Source organism: Penicillium canescens (assembly GCF_028828765.1).
Source record: "Penicillium canescens strain IBT 15451 chromosome Unknown utg000006l_segment0_segment0, whole genome shotgun sequence".
Classification (NCBI taxonomy): Eukaryota; Fungi; Ascomycota; class Eurotiomycetes; order Eurotiales; family Aspergillaceae; genus Penicillium; species Penicillium canescens.
Genome location: NW_026703968.1, coordinates 3801980 through 3820811, shown reverse-complemented (window position 1 = coordinate 3820811; position 18832 = coordinate 3801980). Strand labels below are relative to the sequence as shown.

Genomic DNA, 18832 nt, shown 5'->3' with positions numbered 1-18832 from the left:
AAGTCCAAACAAACCAAAGCAATGACATCCAATTCAACCCTCACAACCGAACCAAACGACCTAACTTCCCACCTCCTAACTTCCCACCAAAAACGCTACACAACGATCTCCATCCCCTCAACCTACGGCCACCTCCACGACAGCCCGGCAGCAGGAACAGTCGTAGGAATCGTGCTGGGCAGCGTAGCAGGCTTCGTCCTGCTAATGTACGTCCTCTTCCTAGCAGTGAACCCAGGCGGGATCGCTCGAGGCGCAAGCAGCGGGCCCACACCAACAGTCTCGTCGTCATTATCAATGGACGAAGAAGAGATCGTCGATGTACGAGCGAGCCGGCGGCCATCTCGACGTCGGCACAGCGATAATACTATCGAGGTTATGGAGGAGCGGGAGACATTCCGGGATAGCTATCGGCGCCGGCCTTCGTCGAGACATGATCGGATTGTTGTTGAGGAATCACTTGCTACTTCTACTTCTGGGGGTGGGGATGTCGTTGAGGTTTTGGAGGAGGAGAGTAGTGTTCCTTCTGATATTTCGCCGCGGCCGGCAAGAAGGTCGAGGAGGGGAGTTAGTCATGTTGATCCTTTGGCTTATGGGGGTGGAAGTCAGTATAGTCGGAGGTCTTAGGTATGGGGATGAGTGGTTTATTTGCGATACCCTAATGTTTATGATGATGGATATAATGTTTTGACGAGATAATATACAGCTGTTTGTATGTAAATGTCTTCGTAGGTGTTGATCTTGATAACTACTATATACCGCAAACGGATATGCTAGATCCGCTACCATGGAACAACCACCACAGAGGAAAAATTGAGAGAGAGAGAGAGAGAGAGAGAGAGAGAGGACATGAGAAAAGAAAAAAAAAGAGTGAATAGTACACTTGAGGATAAAATAACACCAAACCCAAACACCGTATCCTGTTCTTGCGCCAATAAAGCAAAAGAGCCAAGGATATATACGAGGAAACAATAAAACACCCCGATCAAAGAAACCAAATCCAGCCTCGATGGAGGGAAGCTCAATCTCAATCCCAAGCATCCCAAGGAAGCAAGAGCAAGAGTATATGCACACCATAGGAATACCAATATCAAGACAACCAACTCTCAACCCCAACCCTAGAACAAAATATCCAAACAGCAACAACAAGCCAAAGCAGCCATAATACCCGCACAAATCCCACCAGCCCCACCACCAGACCTGCTCCCCCGATCATTAGCATAGTACCCCTGCTGCTGTGGCGGGTAATACATAGGCTGCTGCGCCTGATTATAATACCCCTGCTGTTGCTGCTGCGGGTATCCGTAGCCCTGCTGCTGTTGCGGGTAATAGGCCTGAGGCTGGGTCTGGGCGCCGCCGTAGTAATCCTGCGCGGCGCCGGGGCTGGGACCTTGCGGTGGGGGAGAGGCGTGGTTGTAGGGTCCTGCGTAGGAAGGCGGGGGACTTGTCTATATAAAAGAGCGATCAATTAGTACTCTCGGGCTATATTTGGGAGGGATCGGGGGTTGCGACGTACGGGTTTGTTGTAGGACATTTTTGGGGTTGGGTGTGGAGTTTCGGTTATGGAGGTGGAGGAATATTTAGCGCCGATCTGTACTGTATGTCTGATCTGGGGTGTAGATGTGTGTATGGATCCCGGGATGGTTGGGTGTGTTTGTATGGTGGGATATATATGGATTCAAGGTGGGATGCTGCAATGAGTGTGCGCTATGAGGGATTTGAGTGACTCGAGAGAGAAGAGTAGAGGAAGAGTACGTTGAGAAGTGGCGCAGTTCCGGGGGTCGGCACGCTTAGTCAGTTCCAGGCTTGCCGGTCCAAGTATAGGCATCAGGTTTATTTGTTTTATTTTTGTTTTAGCCTTGTTTCATGGTAAATTGATTATGACTTTTTTGGAAACCATTTATAAACAAAATGCATATGCAAGAGCCAAAAATGAAAAATGCTAGGCAAACGCTAGACTGTACGTTGACGCATATATGGGAACTCCCTCTCTATGCCTTCTCCTCGATCGAGGCCTTCTTGAGCTCATCAGCGGCGTCGGCTGCGCCATCCTGCTCCTGGGTAAGCTCGGCCTCTGCTGTCGGGGCACCGTTCTCTTGGGCGGGCTTCTTGGCAGCGTCGGTGGCCCGGCCGTTGGACTGGGAGATGTTGGCCTCCTCCTCTTCGAGGCGGGTGATCTCCTCCTTGGCCTTCTTGATGTTCTACAATTTGTGAGCGTTTGATGTCAGCGGTTAAGATCTGAAACTTACCTCCTCGGTCTTGCTGGCCTGGTTCTTCTTCCACTCGGAGATCTTGGCGGCCAGCTTCTCCACAACAGCAGGGACATCGGACTGGTTCATGGGAGGGTCGATTTTGATCTTGGAGAACTCCTCGATGATACCAACGTTCATGTTGAACTTGGAGCTCTCAGCAGCAGGGGCAGCACCCTTCTTGCCGCCCTTCTTACCCTTCTTACCACCGGTACCAACGAAGTAGTCCTCCTCGTCGTCTTTGCGCACAACCTTCATACCCTTAATCTCAGCAGCCTCAACAGTCCGGCCAACACCAGCGCGGAAGTTGCTTCCGGCATCCTTCTTCTCGTCCAAACCAAGAGCGGCAAAGTCATAAGCAGGGTCGAAGTGACGGATAAGACCCTGGGCGGTAAGTATCTCATCGTGGTAGGCGGGCTGCGAAGCCTCCTCGAGCTTCTTATCAGCGACCTTCTTGCGCTTCTCGCGCTCAAAGGCCTCGCGCTCAGTCTTCTGGCGCTCACGGCGCACGCGCCAGGCCTCATCCTCGTACTCCTTGTAGGCACGGCGGGCCTTGTAGTAGGTGTCCTTAATGGTGCGGATGGCAGTGTACTTCTCCTGCTGGTCGTTGCGCAGCTTGGTGCGCTCGTCGCGCAGGGAGTTAAGGTTCTTGAAGACGCTGTCCTGCTCGGCCTTGATGGTGTCGAGCTCCTTCTGGATCTCGTTATACTTGTCGCTCAGGGCCTTGGCCTCGGGGTTGTCCAGGGTCTTGCGCAATTCAGCGATCTGGGCCTTCAGCTCGTCAATGCCCTTCTGGGCCTCGTCCAGACCGGCGAAGCTCTTGCGCTGCTTGCGCAGGTTCGAGACATCGCTGAGGGCCTTGCGCTCGTCGACCAGACGGAGAGTACCGGAGTCGACCTGCTTCTCGAGACGGGCAATCTCACGGTCAATCTCATCGACGCTCTTGAATGAAAGACGGCCGCGGGAGTTGTTCTGCTCGCCAATGCGGGCCTTGAGGTTCGAGTCCAGAGCGTTGATCTTCTCCTGGGTGCTGGAGCGGCTCGACTTGAAGCCGGATTGCTTCTGGCGAATGGATGAGAGTTGGGCGCGGAGTTCCTGCTGCCTCTTGGCGGTGGGCGAGTCCTTGTTGTTGGGCTGAGCGTTGTCCAATTTGGCCTTGATTTGGTTCTGCGCATATCAGTCAGAGGGGTAGCGGATACAATCAACGGGCGTAACGGCATAACGGTGTGGGTCGAGATCATCGCAATGCTCTCAATTCCAATCCAAAGCGAGAATAGGAGTCCAAAGAAACGAAAAGAAACAAGTCATACCAATTTCTCTTGAGCAGCAGTGTGCTCCTTCTCAGCCTCGGCCAGGCTGGCCTTGTAGGCAGCCTCATCGGGCTTGGTGGGCTTAACCCGGGGCTCCTCAGTAGCAGACATTGTCGAAATGAAACGAGAATGAAAGTAAAAGAAAGAAGAAAAGAAGGAAAGTGTTCAATCACCAAAAGGGGAGTAGAAAAGGGGAATTAATTTGGTTCGGTCGGTTTCTCCGCTTAGGTCGTTGGCAGAAAGTTCCCGCCGATTTTTCGACTTCACTTTCTCACCTCGGAGCTCTGCCCGTTTTTCACCTCTTTCTTTGTACACCGCAGTCATGGATGGCGAAACACACTCCGGCGAGGCCGAGCAAGAGATGACCCGGCTCTGGCGCACCTTTAAAACAGTCTATGAATTGCTTGCAGACCGGGTAGGCACAGCCAGATTCCCATGCCTTGACAATGCTAACCATCGCAGGGCTACGAAGTATCTGAGGACGAGCTGGCCCTCGATCTCAATGAATTCCGCTCAAAATATTCCGACCCTCTGGGCTATCCTGAGTATGCGAAAACCCTGCGCCTACCCTCACACCTACAGACCTGAACGCACGACAAAGCACCCAATTGAAAAACGAAAGCTAACAACCCTTTCTATAACAGCCGCACCAAGATGAAAATCCAAGCCCGTCCCACGGAAACCATGAAGATGAAGTACACACCACTTCCAAGCAAAGCAAACCCCAACCCCCAACCGGACTGCGGCACAATCTACGTTGATTTCTGCCCGGACGCCTCAGGCGTCGGAACCAAGCAAGTCCGCGCCTTCAACCACCTCGTCGACGAGAATAACTTCCACACGGGTATCTTCATCACGCAGACACCGATCTCGCCATCCGCCGTGCGCCTGCTGAGCGGAGTCCCCGGCCGCATCTGCGAGCACTTCCAAGAGCAGGATCTGCTGGTCAACATCACCCGCCACGAGCTGGTCCCCAAGCACGTCCTCCTCAGCCCGGAGGAGAAGGCCCGTCTGCTGGAGCGCTACCGTCTGAAGGAGTCGCAGTTGCCCCGTATACAGGTGTCCGACCCTGTCGCGCGCTACCTTGGTCTGCGCCGTGGTCAGGTTGTTAAGATTATTCGCAAGAGTGAGACTGCCGGTCGGTATGCCAGCTACCGCTGGGTCATCTAAGCCTTTCTTTTTTCATTATTGAAAATGAGAATGGAATGGCTGTAAAAAATGGGATTGGAAAAATGATACACAGCTGCACCGCTTCAATATGAAACGATGTCAGGCCCTTCTTTTTATTATCTTTTTTCCTTTCCCCTTCCTCTTTTTCCTGGGGGTTTCACGCGATGAGGAACCCGGTTCTACTTCCGAGCTCGGGTTCCTCTAGAGCTACCTCCTACATATCGCATCCGGTCCACTTCCACCGATCTGAAACCCCTCCATACTTGCTACTCGCTTTTCTCCGGGGTATACCACTGCGAGAGAAAAGGGCAGCACTGGATTGAGATACAGTACCAAGAGAAGTGGACACCAGGGAGTTGTTATCTTTTTCTTTTTTCTTTTCTTTTTTTTTGGTCCAATTCACGCCCCAGCCTACACAAAGATACTCGATACTCAGAAAAAAAGATCGGTCCACCATCCCTCCTTGTATTATGGGCAGCATGGCGTACAGGCGCGCAACGTTTCTCTAGCTTTGGGTGGTTGCGGTTGGTAGGGGTTACCTGTTTCACATAGTTAATGGTTCCCCTTTTTGTCTATGTCTAGATGAATTTGATCTATTATGAAAGGAGTGTTTACTAGATGTAGATCTAGATCATTATGTTCAGTATTTAATATGTCAGGGTTATATAGCATCATGTGATCAAAAGAATGAAGGAAAATCTGTCAAATGTTCATTTCACTCATAGTATGGTATGTACGGTCATCTCGTCTCATCTCATCTCAAATCTCGAATGTATGTAGGTGGTACACTATTAACAACTCCGGACCTCAAGAACCGGAAACAGACATCGAGTCCAGGGTACAGTATTGCAAGGGAAGGGAAAGTAACACCAAATACCCAACGCCGCGCTAGGAAACGCAGCAGGGGGAATACAGCAGAGATCACGTAAAGAAAGCCATAGATATCAAAAACAGTTCAAAGAAAGCCAAAAGAAACCAAAAGAAAACCAAATATTATAGAAACAGAAAAAGCCAAATACGGGCATGGGTATGGGTATGTACCAGGACTCCTCCACAAACAAAACCGAAAATAAAATCAAAAAGAGATGGCGTTATGTCGTTTCGTAGATCGCATAATATCAAGAGTTGTCCCGGTCCCGGTCCTGGCTCTGGCTCTGGCTCTGGCCCTGGTGTTGCTTGGAAAGCAATCCACCAACGTCCTGTAACTCGACATCTCCATCAAGTGTGATATCAGAAGAGGAGCCGTAAACAGGAAGAACATGAGTCTGAGGCTGAGACTGAGTTTGAGGCTGGGGCTGAGGCTGAGGCAGCGTCTGAGATCTACCAATCCCAGGCCTAGCATGTCCATACAACCTCGAAGAAGAATGAGGCGCAACAATCCCCAAATCCTCCAAAAACGTGCGACTCCCACTTCTCCACTGTGAAGCCTCAGCGGGACCAGGAGTAGGAGCATGAGCAAGAGTATTCAAAGTCAACGTTGTATTCGACCTTGAAACCGACGGCCGAGTATGAGGATCATCCGGCAATGCCCTAGTCAAAAGCCCACCAACATCGGAAAACGAAACCCTCCGCGGAGCAACAGCCGCCGACTCCCGAGGCGAAGTATTCGTACGTAGATATTCGCGTGGACTGATTTTGATATCGAGACTATCCGTCGCGGAGGCATGATCATCATCCGAACGCCGACTGGTCGTGAAAGACCAGGATGGATCGATAGTCCCGGTGCGCGCTACTGAGAGAGGCATATGGGACGATAAGGCGACATGAGGAGCAGGACGGGGGAGAGGTGTCCCATCAGCGGTGGTCGTTGGGGAAATACACATATCTGGATCGAGGCGGATGCATAAACCAGTAGCTAGATCCGAGTCGCTGCCCCATTGGTTCTGCATGATTGTGTTCCTTCTAATGAAGGATTTATCCATGCTCTCTGAGACCGAGGCGGAGCCTTGATCGCGTTTGTATTTCAACTTCTTGACGCCGCGGTCACGGACGAAGGAGCCGATGACGAGGGCATTAGAGACGGCTGTTGCGGCTAGGATTTCAAGGCTGGCGAGGAGGGAGCGGTATTGCTGTGAGCCGCTGTGGTGTATGACTGACGGGACGCGGTAGCAGGTTATTGCCACTAGCAGGAGGGAGAGGCAGAAGAGGATGACTAGGGCTAGTTTGCGCTTTAGGGGCATTTGGGCTAGCATGATGATTGGGACGGGGAAGGCGATTAGGAGGAGATCGGTTATCACGTCGCAGGTACCCATTGTTATTAGGTTCACGTAGCCTGTTCGGCATGTTGGGCCTGGGTCTGGGATGACCTGCCAGTAATGGTTGAAGGGTTGGCATTCGGCTAGGGTTGCGATTACCACTGCTACCAGGGTTGAGATGAGGAAGAAGGTGATGAATCGGAGGAAGAGGGCCACTGAGCGGCGCCAGACGAGGCCGGTTACTCGTTTGAGGAACTCGCAGACGGTGAGTTTTGCAGTCCAGATGCTGGGATATAGTTAGTGGGTGTCTCTCACACAAGCACCACTGTACAAAGATGAAGGCATTGCATCTCACAAAATGGCATAGAAAATGCGCGCAGCAAGCACAAGCTTACTCCCAAGCTCGCGATTCCTAATCTCCTGCCCGGTCAACTCCCCAGTAGTTGTGTTATTGGTCCCAAGCACAAGCACAAAATGCACCAGCACCATGCGGATCACCAATGGAAAAACACTGATCATAACAACCTTATCTTCCGGAAAGAAGCGCTCGATACGAATGTACCGGCCACACAGACGGACGATAATAATAGCCAGCGAAAAGCCCGTTGCCCACCAGCTCATCATCAGAGTCGGATTGATCTGGTCTCTGGTCTGCATGGCGGGCGGGTTGTCTGGGTAGATGCCACGCGCCAACATGGAGTCAGCCATCCCGAGGTCACAGCAAGGAGCTGAGAGACAGGCGATCCTCGAGTATCGAGTGGTGGTGAGGTTTACATGGTCTGCACGTGCCGTGTGGGGAGTGGATAGGGCAAAGTGAAGCTATGGCGATCGCAGAAGATGTGGATATTGATATGTGCAAGTGTTAGGAGGTCTCAGGTCAGTCAAGTCAGAGAGAGAGCAAAGAGGGGAAGCCGAGAGAAGTAAATAACCAAACTGCAAAGATAAGCCCAAGAAACCAGCCAAGCACCAGTGATATTAACCTCGCTAATCTTGCTCATTTTACTCATTTAGTTACCTGTCAGATCCTTGTTAGCCAAGCGCGTATTCCTGTCCGATTCGAGTCTCAGTCTTGGACAATGGAATGATGCGCCAACAAAGAAACAAAGAAATAACCTCTCATCGATTAAGGCGCGAGAAGCTAAAAGGAGCTCACCGTTACACGGATTCCGGCGGAGTTAACCTTTTGGGAGCGGAAAAGATCGGCCTTGGCTATAAAGTCTAATAGATTGACACTTGATAGATTACTTAGTTCCCTAAGTAGTTAGGGATAGGATAGGGGTAGGCACTTAGGGATGGAATACACGTGGGCTATTGCCTAGATAAGCCTGTGTGACTCGATCTAGAACAAAAAGACATTTTTTTATACAAATACGAAGTATATGATAGGCGACTATCTCCCTATATCTCTATATCTAGTGGCGGTAGTTTAGCCCCCAACAACCCTTGGGACCCTTATCTACATCACGCAACACGTCTAACCCCGAACAGACTCAATGCTACCAGCACGCAGCCCCCCAAGCACAACCCGCAACTCCTGCAGGAACTTGGAGACCTCAGCCTCGGTACCGACCGTAATGCGCAAACAGCCCTCACACCCAAGCTCCTTACCGCGGAACCGCACAACGACGCCACGCTTCTCCGCCATAGCTTCATACGCCGCCAACGCAGTCACGTTACACGGTCGGCCCTCACCATTCAGAATCTGCACAAGCAAGAAGTTGGCGTCATATCCGCCAAGGAACTGGCCCACACCAGGGATAGTGGGTAACTCGCGCACGAGCCGGTCGCGCTGGGCAATGATCTGCTCGCGGTAGTGGCGCATAACGGCCATGTTGGGGCCTGTCAGGGCGGCCGAGGCGAGCGCGCTGGTCGGGCTGGAGATGTTGTAGGGGGCTTTGAGGCTGTTGAGGAGGCGGGCAATCTCTGGGCTGGTGTAGGCGACGCCCAGGCGGATACCTGCCAGTCCGAAGGCTTTGCTGAGGGTTTGCATTACAACTAGGTTGGGCCATTCGGTGACCCATTCTGCGAGGCTGGAACCTTCGGGCGCGAAGTCGATGTAGGCTTCGTCGACAACGACGACGCCGTTCCAGGTTGGGTGCTCAAGGACTTGGCGGATGTCTTCTTTGCGGATGAGGTTTGCCGTTGGGTTTCCTGGGGAGCAGATGTAGGCTAATTTGATGGAGGGGTCGGCTGTGAGGGCTGCGTTGATTTTCTCTGGTTGGAGGTGGAAGCCGTTCGAGGCGTCGAGGGGGACTTTGACGATCTCGACGTCGTTGACTTGCGCGCTCACGCTGTACATGCCGTAGGTTGGGGGACAGGTGAGGATTTTGTCTTTGCCTGGGACGCAGAAGCATCGTAGTAGAGCGTCGATGGCCTCGTCGGATCCGACCCCGCAGAACATGTGCTCGGGGAGGAGGGTCTTGGGGGTGTGGTGGTGGGTGTTTCGGAGGTTGCAGAACAGCTGCTTGAGTTCAATTTGGTGACTGGGCAGTGTTAGATCGGAATACTGTATTCGTTTGCGACGGAGGTGCACTCACGGGTCTGGGTAGCGGTTCAAACCCAGGAAGTCGATCTCGGGCTTGGAGGCTCCTGTCGCATCGCCGGTCTGGGAGGCCTGCAATGCGCCCTCGCTGTTCAGCGCAAGACCAGGGCCAAAGGCATTCTCATTGGCGTCGAGGAGCACGTTCGTCCCATCATCTTTGTAGTCACTGACTCATTAGCTTGGTTCGGACCGATATCGGGTCGACATACTCTCGTGCGCATCGGTATGGCTGCAATTGGAGGATATTAGGGCGGGCGCAAGTGGCCAGGTTGAAAGGTGACGTTGAAGCCATTGTGTGAAGAGAGTACACCGAAGAATGTAGGAAGCGGTGGGGTGGCGGGGAATTTATCGGAGTTGAGGGCGGGAACTCTTATGAGTCAATGCCGCATCTATACACCAGGGTACCCATTGCAGAATTGAATTCATTCCACTACATATACGTCTTTTCGATTCAATTACTCGTTTCTATCAGAAGTTACTCTAAAGATACCCAGAAGTATTCACCTCTAGACCTGGATCTAAAAGTGAAGATAGCAAGCATGTTATGTAGTGTTCAACAACAGTTATAGCATATATAACATCTCGATAAAGGTCTAAAATATATCAATCGCTTGTCTAAAGCTTCTCAAAGACATCGACAACAGCCTTAGCAGTAGAGGTTGCACTAGCAGGGTTCTGACCAGTAACGAGACGACCATCAACCACATGGAAGTCATCCCAGATACCAGCAGAGCGCTCATCTGAGGTAAAAGTTAGTAAAAATCTTCCAAAAATCTTCCAATATACAGGGAACACTCACACTTAGCACCAAGACGAGCAGCAAGTTCTTCACAAAGTTCAACATTCCAACTCCGCAAATCAGCCATGATACCCATAATATTCTCAGCCTCAGTAGTGAAACCAGTAAGTCTCCGACCCTGAATAACAGGGCTACCAGTCTCGCGATCAACAATATTGGCAAAGATAGCAGGACCATGACAAACAGAAGCAACAACACCACCACTAGCCCAGACCTGCTCGGCGATCTTCTGTAGGGAAGTCGCAGTTGGGTAATCGATCAGAGCGGCGTGGCCAGCCGAGGCGTAGAATACTCCATACTGGGAAGCGTCCAGGTCAGCGGCTTTGGGCATGTTGTCCAGCTTCTTGCGGAAGTCGCTGTTGACGTCGTTCCAGATTGTGAGGTCGTCGCCATTTAGGAAGTCTGGGGTTTGGGAGAGCCAGTCTGCGGTGTAGGATCCTGTTTCGGAGGCCAGGTCGACTTCGAAGCCTGCGGCGACGAGGACATTGTAGGGGTGTAGGGCTTCGCTGATGAAGAGGCCGGTTGTTTCTTTGTTTAGGGTGGCTTTGGCCGAGGTGATGGCGATGAGGGCTTTGCGAGCAGGAGACATTTTGATTGGTGTTTGGAGTCGGGATTAAACTGGAATTGCTGGTTTGGATGGATGCTTGTGATGATAGTTCTGGAAGTGGCAGTTCATCTAGTATTTATATCCAGACGACCTGCAGCATCTGGGACTTGTATACTCTGGCCCGGTCCGTGCGCTGGATGAACTCCGCGACTCCGCAACTCCACCACCATCACCACTCCGCGACTCCGTGAATCCGTGTATCCGTCACAGGTGGCTGTTTCAGGGCCTGATCATTAGTGGAGAACCAGTTAGTGTATGTTTTCAATCAAATTTTGCTAGAGCTCCGCATTCTGTCCCTAGAACTACGTAGTTATCAAGTTTGAGACTCCGCAACTCCGCTGAACCATCTTTGGCTTCAACCTTGGAACTTTCATAGTCATGATTTATCATTGTAGGCTTGGTCATTATGTTTCCGAACGAAAATTCAGATCCTCAGATCTCCGATTGGTATTGAGACAAATTGTCAGCTTCCGGCCATAGCGCATCAAGGTTATTCCAGAAGTCAACATCAACAGCCATGTCGAACAAGCTCAAATCTGGTGCAGTAAGGTCATTCGCGTATGAGCTCCAATCTCTTAGTGTTGAATTTAGGGAAGAGTCAAAAGAAAGATCTTGCGGGATAGAACCATCCATAGAGATAGTATGGAGGCCATCCAAAGAATCACGCTGGGACTGGCTATGCTTTGCCAGAAAATCAACCTTGGTGCATAGATCTCGCATAATCTTGGCTGCATTCGCTGCGACAGCAAACTTGGCACCGAAGTTATCAAATACAGCGACTGCTAGGTCGATCGCGTTTCTGGCTTCAATGGTCAACGATGCATCCGGATACACCATGAGAAAGCCAATGAGCGTCATAGCTGCATTCCATTGGCAGTGGAAAGCCTCATGCCACCCATCGAGGATGGAAGTATCTGCAAGGACCTGTTGCGTAATCTTCGATAGCATGATAGCATGGGAAGCACAGCGCATAGCGATCTCCTCCGCTCGAGATCCTGGCGACGGCTTGGAAGAGAAGGAGATCAGCGGTCGGTATAGGTTGATGCTGAGGTGGTGATATGAGTGTTCCAGGAGAACACGCTGCCGTTGGAGCCAGAGTGGAGCAAACTGCTCAAGTGACAGGCGTGTGCCATCCGTGGAAAGAGGATTGCCATTGTTTTGACGCTTCAACTTTAGAGCCTCTGGTACGCTGTCGGTCCATTCTTGGAGGATCTGAATATGCGGGAACAAAACTTCTGCGCTGGCTTGGAGGGCATGAGAATCATCCCATATCGCCTGACCATCCCGCAAGTTAAGTTCCTGGTCATAGTAGCTCGTGTAGGCAGCTCGTGCTTTGATGTATAGCTCGGTCTGCTGGAGGTTAAAACTCAGCCACGTAGAAATGTCGCCAATGGGTGCAAAAGCGGATCCCGACATCCTTGCAGCCTCAAAGCTGTCGCTTGGTAAGCACGGCATAACATGAGAATCACGCAGCATGAAGGGGCGACCGAGCTTCATTCCGGCTTTGCTATCCATAAGATAGACCGCCCACCATAAGCGTCTCCGCATCTCGCGGTCTTGCTCAGGCATGCTCGGCGAGGGGTCCAAATGAAGGCCCAGGGCGTAAGCGGTGCGCACAGCTTGACCGATGGAATTGTCCAGCATATTGTGGAAAGACCCACCGCACAGATAGACTGAACAGAGTAGATGGGATTGCAGGGTTGATAGCGAGGGACTTTCAAGCTCGTATGTGAGCAGTGTCTGCCCACGCCAAAAGTGCCATCGGCCGGCAACCAAGGCATCTTGGCCTTCTACGAGGAACCCCTGGGTGTCTAAGGGTAGGGTTGAAATGCCATATTGCATGCACATGGCAATGATGATATCGACGAGAGCTGATGGCTTTCGTTCTTTGCCACCAGACACCCATAGAGACTGGTAATGCTTCTTGAACTGGGTTTCATCCAATATTGGGAATAACGAGGTGTGATATGTTTGCCAAAAAAGTTGATGAAATATTCCTCTTGTATCGGGTTTAGATAGACACCAGCAGTGGAGAGTTTCCCCGTTGAGACCAGCCGACGGACTGGGTCTATGTCGGGACCTGCTGGTCTGTCCAGTAATTTGCTATCGCTGGCTGAGATGGGAAATAACTTATTTGCAGAATGTGTCTGTTGAAGACTGAGACTCAGAAACACGCTGAGACGCTGGATGAAAGAATGCAGTGATGACGGGCCAAGCCATGTATCATTGGATGATCTCGCAGGGCGAAGCTGTATGCCGCCCCAGTATTTTTTCAAATCACCCGAGTCGACGATTTCAGATTTCCTTGCAAATGAAAAGACCCGAGGTGGCGATGATGAAGACCCTGTTGGCGTGGGAAGATTATTGCCCTCGTTGGACCGCTGTTCGAGCTCTGCTTCTAGCTGCTGGACTTTCTGCTTGAGCCACTCAATCTCCTCGGAGGCTTGAGTAAGCGTTGATGCTTTGGGCGCTCCACTGTTACTGCATGTTCGTGCCTTTGCCGTACAGTTTGAACAAGGAATTTTGTTGTCGCATTTCCTGCGTCGGAGTCGGCATTCATCGCATGCCCTAGCCACCTGGACCCGCTTCTGGCGTCGGGGTGCCAGATACCCCGGAAGCCCAGGCACCGAAACGCTCGATCGAGTAGTCATGGAATGTCACTTGATAATCTGGGAGAGACTGAGACTAATGTTGCCAAGATGTATATCCTGGGAGTGAGCAGGCATTCGGGCACTCCAATCAGTGCCGGAAACACGTGACGACCTCTCCACAGTCATTCCTAATCGGGAACAGCGTCTATGAATTTGGCTACATCATCTAGCCCATGGGGGCTCTAGTCATTGGCCTAAGTTTACTGGAATGTGCCATAAGTAGAGGATCGATGTGGATCTACAGGGTGTTAGTTATATCTAAAAGGCAATCGTGTAGAAGTATATACCCGTGACGTTCCTGAGGATATGTTACGAACATTTCCTCAAATCGGTTGCACTATGAGTATATTATTTGATTCTCATGTCATATAAGATATAAATCCTGAAAGATCCAGCGACTCAGATAGTCAATTATATACCTTCCGAATGAGGAGCCTGTTGACCAATATACAAACCACAAACTCCTCGAAAGGTCCCATTACAGTATACATAACCAATCAACAGATACATTATTACCCCCGATAGAACTGCCACAACAAGTTCAACAGAAAAGCCATAGCCCCAACGAGAATAACTATGAAATATCACTAAATCAGCCATCTAGACACAATAAGAAACTGCTTAAAGAAGAAAACAAACAAACCTTCCTGCCCCCAAACACCAACCATCCTCACAGCCCTCCTCTTCCCCTGCATCTTAAACCAAGCGGGCAACAGATCGGTCTGACAAGTACCCCCATAAATAACAACACAACCACCCCTAGCCCGGCGACACTCTAGGTGCCAACGGCGGCGCTCCATAATACGACGAACACGCTGATTGCAAAAGGACTCATCGGTACGAAACGAGCATTTCTCCATGGGGCATTCGAGCTTGCGCTCAAACCGTTCGAGCAGCCAATCCACTTTGAGATGCACGCCTGTATAGACTATTGAGTAGAAATGGCGGCTGCTGTGTTTTAGGGCTAGGGCGTCTGGATAGGAGAGGTATGTGCTTATTTGGATGTGGAGTTCTGATGGGAGGGCCATCAGTTTTAATCTTTTGGGCCTGAGGGGTGCTATCTGCACTGGAGAATCTGATTTTGCCATGGTTGTTGATTTGCGTTGGATTGTGTTGGTTGATATGTTGGTTGAGGATGTGCCTTGATTATAGAGCTGGGTCTGAGTTTGGGATAAGCTGGTGCCTAACTCTGCAGGTGCCACGCTGTGTCCTTGAAATGATAATTAACTCTGGCCCAGAACTAGGAAATTTGACTTGATGAAGTTGATGTAGTTGCCTATTGCCATGCTTATGCCGTGTTCACTGTGTGGATCCTGCTTACTTTGTGGCCTAGGCAACGCTTGAGTTTCAGGCACGAGTGAAAACGAAATACTTATTATCAAAAAGAAAGAATTATTTCATAGACACACTATTGAGCCAATGAAAAGCTAAGTAGAGACAGAAGCTCTGTTTGAACTGACGTTGGAATGATCAAGCAGAAGCTTATGTAATCACCACTATCAGCCCGAAGCTTCAACTCCAACTTTGAGATCGCCACTCAGACAAACCTCCACCTTCAAACTCACTCAAACCCCAATCAACCCACAAAAAAACCACAGCTATGTCCGGCCCAAACGCCTACGGCACCCCGGTGTCCGACACAGCCTTCCGCAAAACATGGGACCGAGAAGAATACACGAAAAAAGCAGCGGACGAAGAAGCCAAGCGCAAAGCCGAAGGCAAAGCACGATACGAAGCCAAGCTCCTAGGCAAGAAATACCATGCTCCAGTCGATCTCAGCACGCTTGAAGCGACAACAGCGCGAAACCAGCGACTGGACGTGGCCTCGATGGTGGGCAAGACGACAATTGTCCCAGCCGGCGCCTCAATGGGCAAGCGCGGAGCCGGCGCTGGATTCTACTGCAAGGACTGCGATCTTACGTTCAAGGATAATCTGCAGCTTGTCGAGCATTTGAATAGCAAGCAGCATTTGATTGCGACGGGACAGAGTGGGGAGGTGAAGCGGGCTACAGTTGAAGAGGTACGGATGCGGTTGCGGGCGTTGGCGCATCGGAAGAGGGTTCGGGATGAAGAGGAGCGTAAGGCTTGGCAGCTTGATCTTGGGGCTCGGTTGAAGGAGCGGGAGGAGCAGGATGCGAAGGAGAGGGAGGAGAAGAGGCGCAAGCGGAATGAGAAGCGGCGGAAGGTTAAGCAAGAGGATGATAGCTGGGAGGGACGGTTGGGCATTATTTCTTGAGATGTCCTATGTCCTCAGGGGTGCGTTCTACATTTGATACCCATGGTGTTTTGGCCTGTTTCTTTTCTGTTTACTAGCATGTTCTTCGATGTGCAACAAAATTGCACTTGGCAAAAATCCAAATTAAGACCAAAAGATCTAACAATGATTCCCCACAACGCCTAACATGCAAGTTCATTTCATCCAAAATAATGTGGCATCACTCATAAGTTAGTCGACGCACTCAATCGCTTCTATCCGTTGCATTGCTCGGCCGCCTTCCTTCTCAAATTGACCGACAAGTCGTTCGCATTCTCTTTTCAGGCGTTCTTCACCGTTCTTTGCATTCCATGCGATCCATTCTTGGACCGTCATCTTCTTCTCCGGGCTGGTCAGTCCGCCCTTGACACCCTTGAAAAGGCTAGCCAGGTCGGCATTCTCCTTGTCGCTGTTGTCTCCGAAGAGGGCTTCATCGATGTCGATTGGGGTCCACGGATGACCTGAAGGCCCAAATCCAGCATTGGCATTACGCTTAGATGGCGATGGGGTACTGGCTGTGAGAGCGGCTCGGAACTTGGGCTCCTTGGGTGTTGATTGATCGTGTACACGAGATGCCGAAGGTCGTGACGATGGAGGCCTGTTCTCCGCATCTGATGACTGCGGAGACATCGAGGGCGTGCTCCGGTGAGCCGATGGAAGTGGAGAGACTGCCCGGTTAGATTGCCGAGAGTAGCGCAGTGTATCATGAGGGGAAGAATGGGCGATGCTTTCCGCGAGATGCTCTTCCTGGGGAATATCACTATATCTTTTCGCGGTTTTTGGTGGCAAGTTGGGTGTTGTTCGATGCCATCGTTGCTGCTGTGGAGAAAACTCTTGAGGGGGTTGGACTACCTCAAGCTGATCAGGCAAATCATCCGCTGTCTCAAATCCATCATCTTGTTCGTCAACTGATGGCTCGACATCATGTCGTTCCAAGATCGGTGATTTGGGGGGCGGAGTTGGCTCCGCCTTCTTCTCAAGTTTCTTGGATTTCTTCTCCTTAGCTGTTGATGCGTCTTTCTTCTTGGAGCCTTTCTTCTTCGGTTTAGCAACAGGTTCTTCAGGCTCGGGGGAAGGTTCGTGCTCCTTGTTGATAATTTCCACAGAGATAAAAGATTCGTGGCGCCCCGGGTCATTTCTGTCATCAGCTACCATAGGCTCCAAAGCTCCTTGGGGTTCTGGCGACTCTGCTTTTGTCTCTTCGGCCTTTGCCTTCTTTGTCCCCTTCTTTTTGGATCCTTTAGCTGTCTTCGTCTTGGGAGCTGGCGGCTCAGGTACCTCCTCGGGGACTGGCTCAGCCTGAGGTTCCATATGATCCTCGTCAACAGCATCGTGCATCTGCTCCTGCAGGACGGGTTCGGGGGATCTGGCCACGGCCTTGGATTTTTTGGTTGCTTTGGCCTTTTTTGAGGCACGTGGCTGCTCGGGCTCTGGCCCTGCCTCAGGCTCTGGTTCAGGTTGAGCCTCGAGAAGTTCGGGGATGTCAGCATCGAGGCCTGCTTCGATTTCTGCTTCAATCTCCGAATCACGAGGAGCACGAGCCTTTGACGGAGCTTTTGATGTAACGGAGACATCAGAGACCTTGCGGGCCTTGGAAGATCCCTTCTTTGTGGGCTTGCGGCCCCTCCTGGTTTCTTCTTCTGAAGCGCCGTCATCCACAGTGTCTGCATCTGGCATCGCTGAGTCACTGCGTTCGTAGTTGTAGTTACGAGAAATACTGCTGCTTCGCGTTCTTGTTGCCCTTCTCTTGGCAGGAGGTTCTACAGGCGGCTGTGCCTGCTCTGGTTCCTCCGAGGCAATTGGCTCAGGTTCTTCCTTAGTGATATCCTCACTGGCCCTCTTCTTTCGCCGGCCTGTACGTTTGGCCTTGACAGGCTCTGGTTCGGCAACCTCCGCACTTTCGGTCTCTCTGTGGCTTTTGACCTTCGCTGGTTCTTCTTTCCTGCTTTTAGCTCCCTTGCCTTTTCCCTTAGATGCCTTCTTTGTAGGTTTCGATTTCGTGGTGGATTGAGACATCATACTCTGGTCCATTGAGTCATCCATGTCCACCTCGGGCGTTTCGGAGGCAACTGTGCCAACTGATTGAGTTGAAAGTCGAGAAGATGCCTTAGAGACACGAGGTTTCTTAGCACGCCCTTTGCCCTTTTTTCCTGGGGGCTGGGCAAATACGAAGAATGAACAATCCGAAGAGCGGCGGTAATGTTCCTCGCTGGACAAGTTAGCAAGATTCACCCGGAAAGAGCGATGGACACTTACAAAGGATCATCCTTGGGTTCCCATCCGTCCAGAGACAGTTTGCAATAAGCGCAGCTGGCCAAATCGTTGCTCTCTTCCGTCGGGCAGAAATACCATCCACCCTCAACCATCTGTGCTATTGTGAGCTAAGAAGAAACAAACAGTTTGACTGGGCGCATTACCTTCTCTGACTGGCATACCCATCCTCGCTTCCCATCATGGGGCCAGGCTGACCCGAATGTCGACGCTCGTGCTTGTGTGATACGCTCGTTTGTGGGGTCTTCGATAGAAGAGGGGTTTGAGCTGTTTTGTTGAATGTCCATCATAATAGCCCATCCACAGTCGGGCGCATGCTTGAGATGTTCGGTGATGGGGTTGTCTTCCTCCTCCCAGCCATCCAGCGCCCTGTGGCATTCGAAACATGTTGTGTTGTCGGGATTTGTCTCGTATGGCTTGTAGAAGAATCCGGCGTGCGCCAACTAGAATTCCGTCAGTCGATCATCTTAGGACTGATGCACATGGTGCCTCCGAGACTGTGCGCACCTCAGCTGGCGAAGGTCGCTGGTGCGGCCATGTAATCGCTTTTGGTGTTTTTGCGCCGGAAGATCTGCGTTTCTCAGGCTTCAGCACTAGATCGAAGCTGGCCAGGCGAGCGGCGAAAGTGTCCATTTCAGAGCCCATGGCGAAGTATCAAGCAATTCGAGACAATTGGCCCCAATATGTGATATGCAAGGACGCCTTCGTGGGGGAGATAGGCGTGGTTTTGGCGAAAGTGTCGCTGTTGTTGATCCTCCGCGTCTGTTTACTCCGTTGTTATGGGCGC

The 18832-nt window shown here is 51.2% G+C and overlaps 10 protein-coding genes across 10 annotated transcripts; 3 read left to right on the top strand and 7 right to left on the bottom strand.

The window, feature by feature from the left end:
- Window positions 1-21: 21 nt before the first annotated feature.
- N7446_010279 (uncharacterized protein) lies at window positions 22-624 on the top strand (the record flags this gene model as incomplete). The annotated part of the gene is made up of 1 exon (XM_058519022.1): window positions 22-624. The coding sequence occupies one exon, from the start codon at window positions 22-24 to the stop codon at window positions 622-624; it is 603 nt and encodes a 200-aa protein (XP_058369810.1).
- A 491-nt stretch (window positions 625-1115) lies between these two features.
- Window positions 1116-1531, bottom strand: N7446_010278 (uncharacterized protein; the record flags this gene model as incomplete). Its single annotated transcript, XM_058519021.1, has 2 exons — window positions 1116-1445; window positions 1514-1531. 2 exons carry the CDS (start codon window positions 1529-1531, stop codon window positions 1116-1118), a joined length of 348 nt encoding a protein of 115 aa, XP_058369809.1.
- A 312-nt stretch (window positions 1532-1843) lies between these two features.
- On the bottom strand, window positions 1844-3724 carry bfr1 (putative nuclear segregation protein (Bfr1)). Its single transcript, XM_058519020.1, has 3 exons — window positions 3557-3724; window positions 2247-3413; window positions 1844-2198 (listed from the first exon to the last, which is right to left on the bottom strand). The coding sequence occupies exons 1-3, from the start codon at window positions 3665-3667 to the stop codon at window positions 1989-1991; spliced, it is 1488 nt and encodes a 495-aa protein (XP_058369808.1). The 5' UTR covers window positions 3668-3724; the 3' UTR covers window positions 1844-1988.
- A 154-nt stretch (window positions 3725-3878) lies between these two features.
- N7446_010276 (DNA-directed RNA polymerase core subunit RPB5) lies at window positions 3879-4726 on the top strand (the record flags this gene model as incomplete). The annotated part of the gene is made up of 3 exons (XM_058519019.1): window positions 3879-3971; window positions 4019-4101; window positions 4201-4726. The coding sequence occupies 3 exons, from the start codon at window positions 3879-3881 to the stop codon at window positions 4724-4726; spliced, it is 702 nt and encodes a 233-aa protein (XP_058369807.1).
- A 1118-nt stretch (window positions 4727-5844) lies between these two features.
- On the bottom strand, window positions 5845-7629 carry N7446_010275 (putative integral membrane protein Pth11-like; the record flags this gene model as incomplete). The annotated part of the gene is made up of 2 exons (XM_058519018.1): window positions 5845-7207; window positions 7277-7629. 2 exons carry the CDS (start codon window positions 7627-7629, stop codon window positions 5845-5847), a joined length of 1716 nt encoding a protein of 571 aa, XP_058369806.1.
- Window positions 7630-8395: 766 nt separating this feature from the next.
- Window positions 8396-9755, bottom strand: N7446_010274 (histidinol-phosphate transaminase; the record flags this gene model as incomplete). The annotated part of the gene is made up of 3 exons (XM_058519017.1): window positions 8396-9404; window positions 9459-9629; window positions 9673-9755. The coding sequence occupies 3 exons, from the start codon at window positions 9753-9755 to the stop codon at window positions 8396-8398; spliced, it is 1263 nt and encodes a 420-aa protein (XP_058369805.1).
- Window positions 9756-10078: 323 nt separating this feature from the next.
- Window positions 10079-10851, bottom strand: N7446_010273 (uncharacterized protein; the record flags this gene model as incomplete). Its single annotated transcript, XM_058519016.1, has 2 exons — window positions 10079-10203; window positions 10263-10851. The coding sequence occupies 2 exons, from the start codon at window positions 10849-10851 to the stop codon at window positions 10079-10081; spliced, it is 714 nt and encodes a 237-aa protein (XP_058369804.1).
- Window positions 10852-11301: 450 nt separating this feature from the next.
- On the bottom strand, window positions 11302-13520 carry N7446_010272 (Zn(II)2Cys6 transcription factor; the record flags this gene model as incomplete). Its single annotated transcript, XM_058519015.1, has 2 exons — window positions 11302-12798; window positions 12891-13520. The coding sequence occupies 2 exons, from the start codon at window positions 13518-13520 to the stop codon at window positions 11302-11304; spliced, it is 2127 nt and encodes a 708-aa protein (XP_058369803.1).
- A 1600-nt stretch (window positions 13521-15120) lies between these two features.
- On the top strand, window positions 15121-15756 carry N7446_010271 (U4/U6-U5 snRNP complex subunit SNU23; the record flags this gene model as incomplete). Its single annotated transcript, XM_058519014.1, has 1 exon — window positions 15121-15756. The coding sequence occupies one exon, from the start codon at window positions 15121-15123 to the stop codon at window positions 15754-15756; it is 636 nt and encodes a 211-aa protein (XP_058369802.1).
- Window positions 15757-15966: 210 nt separating this feature from the next.
- On the bottom strand, window positions 15967-18690 carry N7446_010270 (baculoviral IAP repeat-containing protein; the record flags this gene model as incomplete). Its single annotated transcript, XM_058519013.1, has 4 exons — window positions 15967-17983; window positions 18031-18140; window positions 18192-18488; window positions 18553-18690. 4 exons carry the CDS (start codon window positions 18688-18690, stop codon window positions 15967-15969), a joined length of 2562 nt encoding a protein of 853 aa, XP_058369801.1.
- Between the last annotated feature and the right edge of the window lie 142 nt (window positions 18691-18832).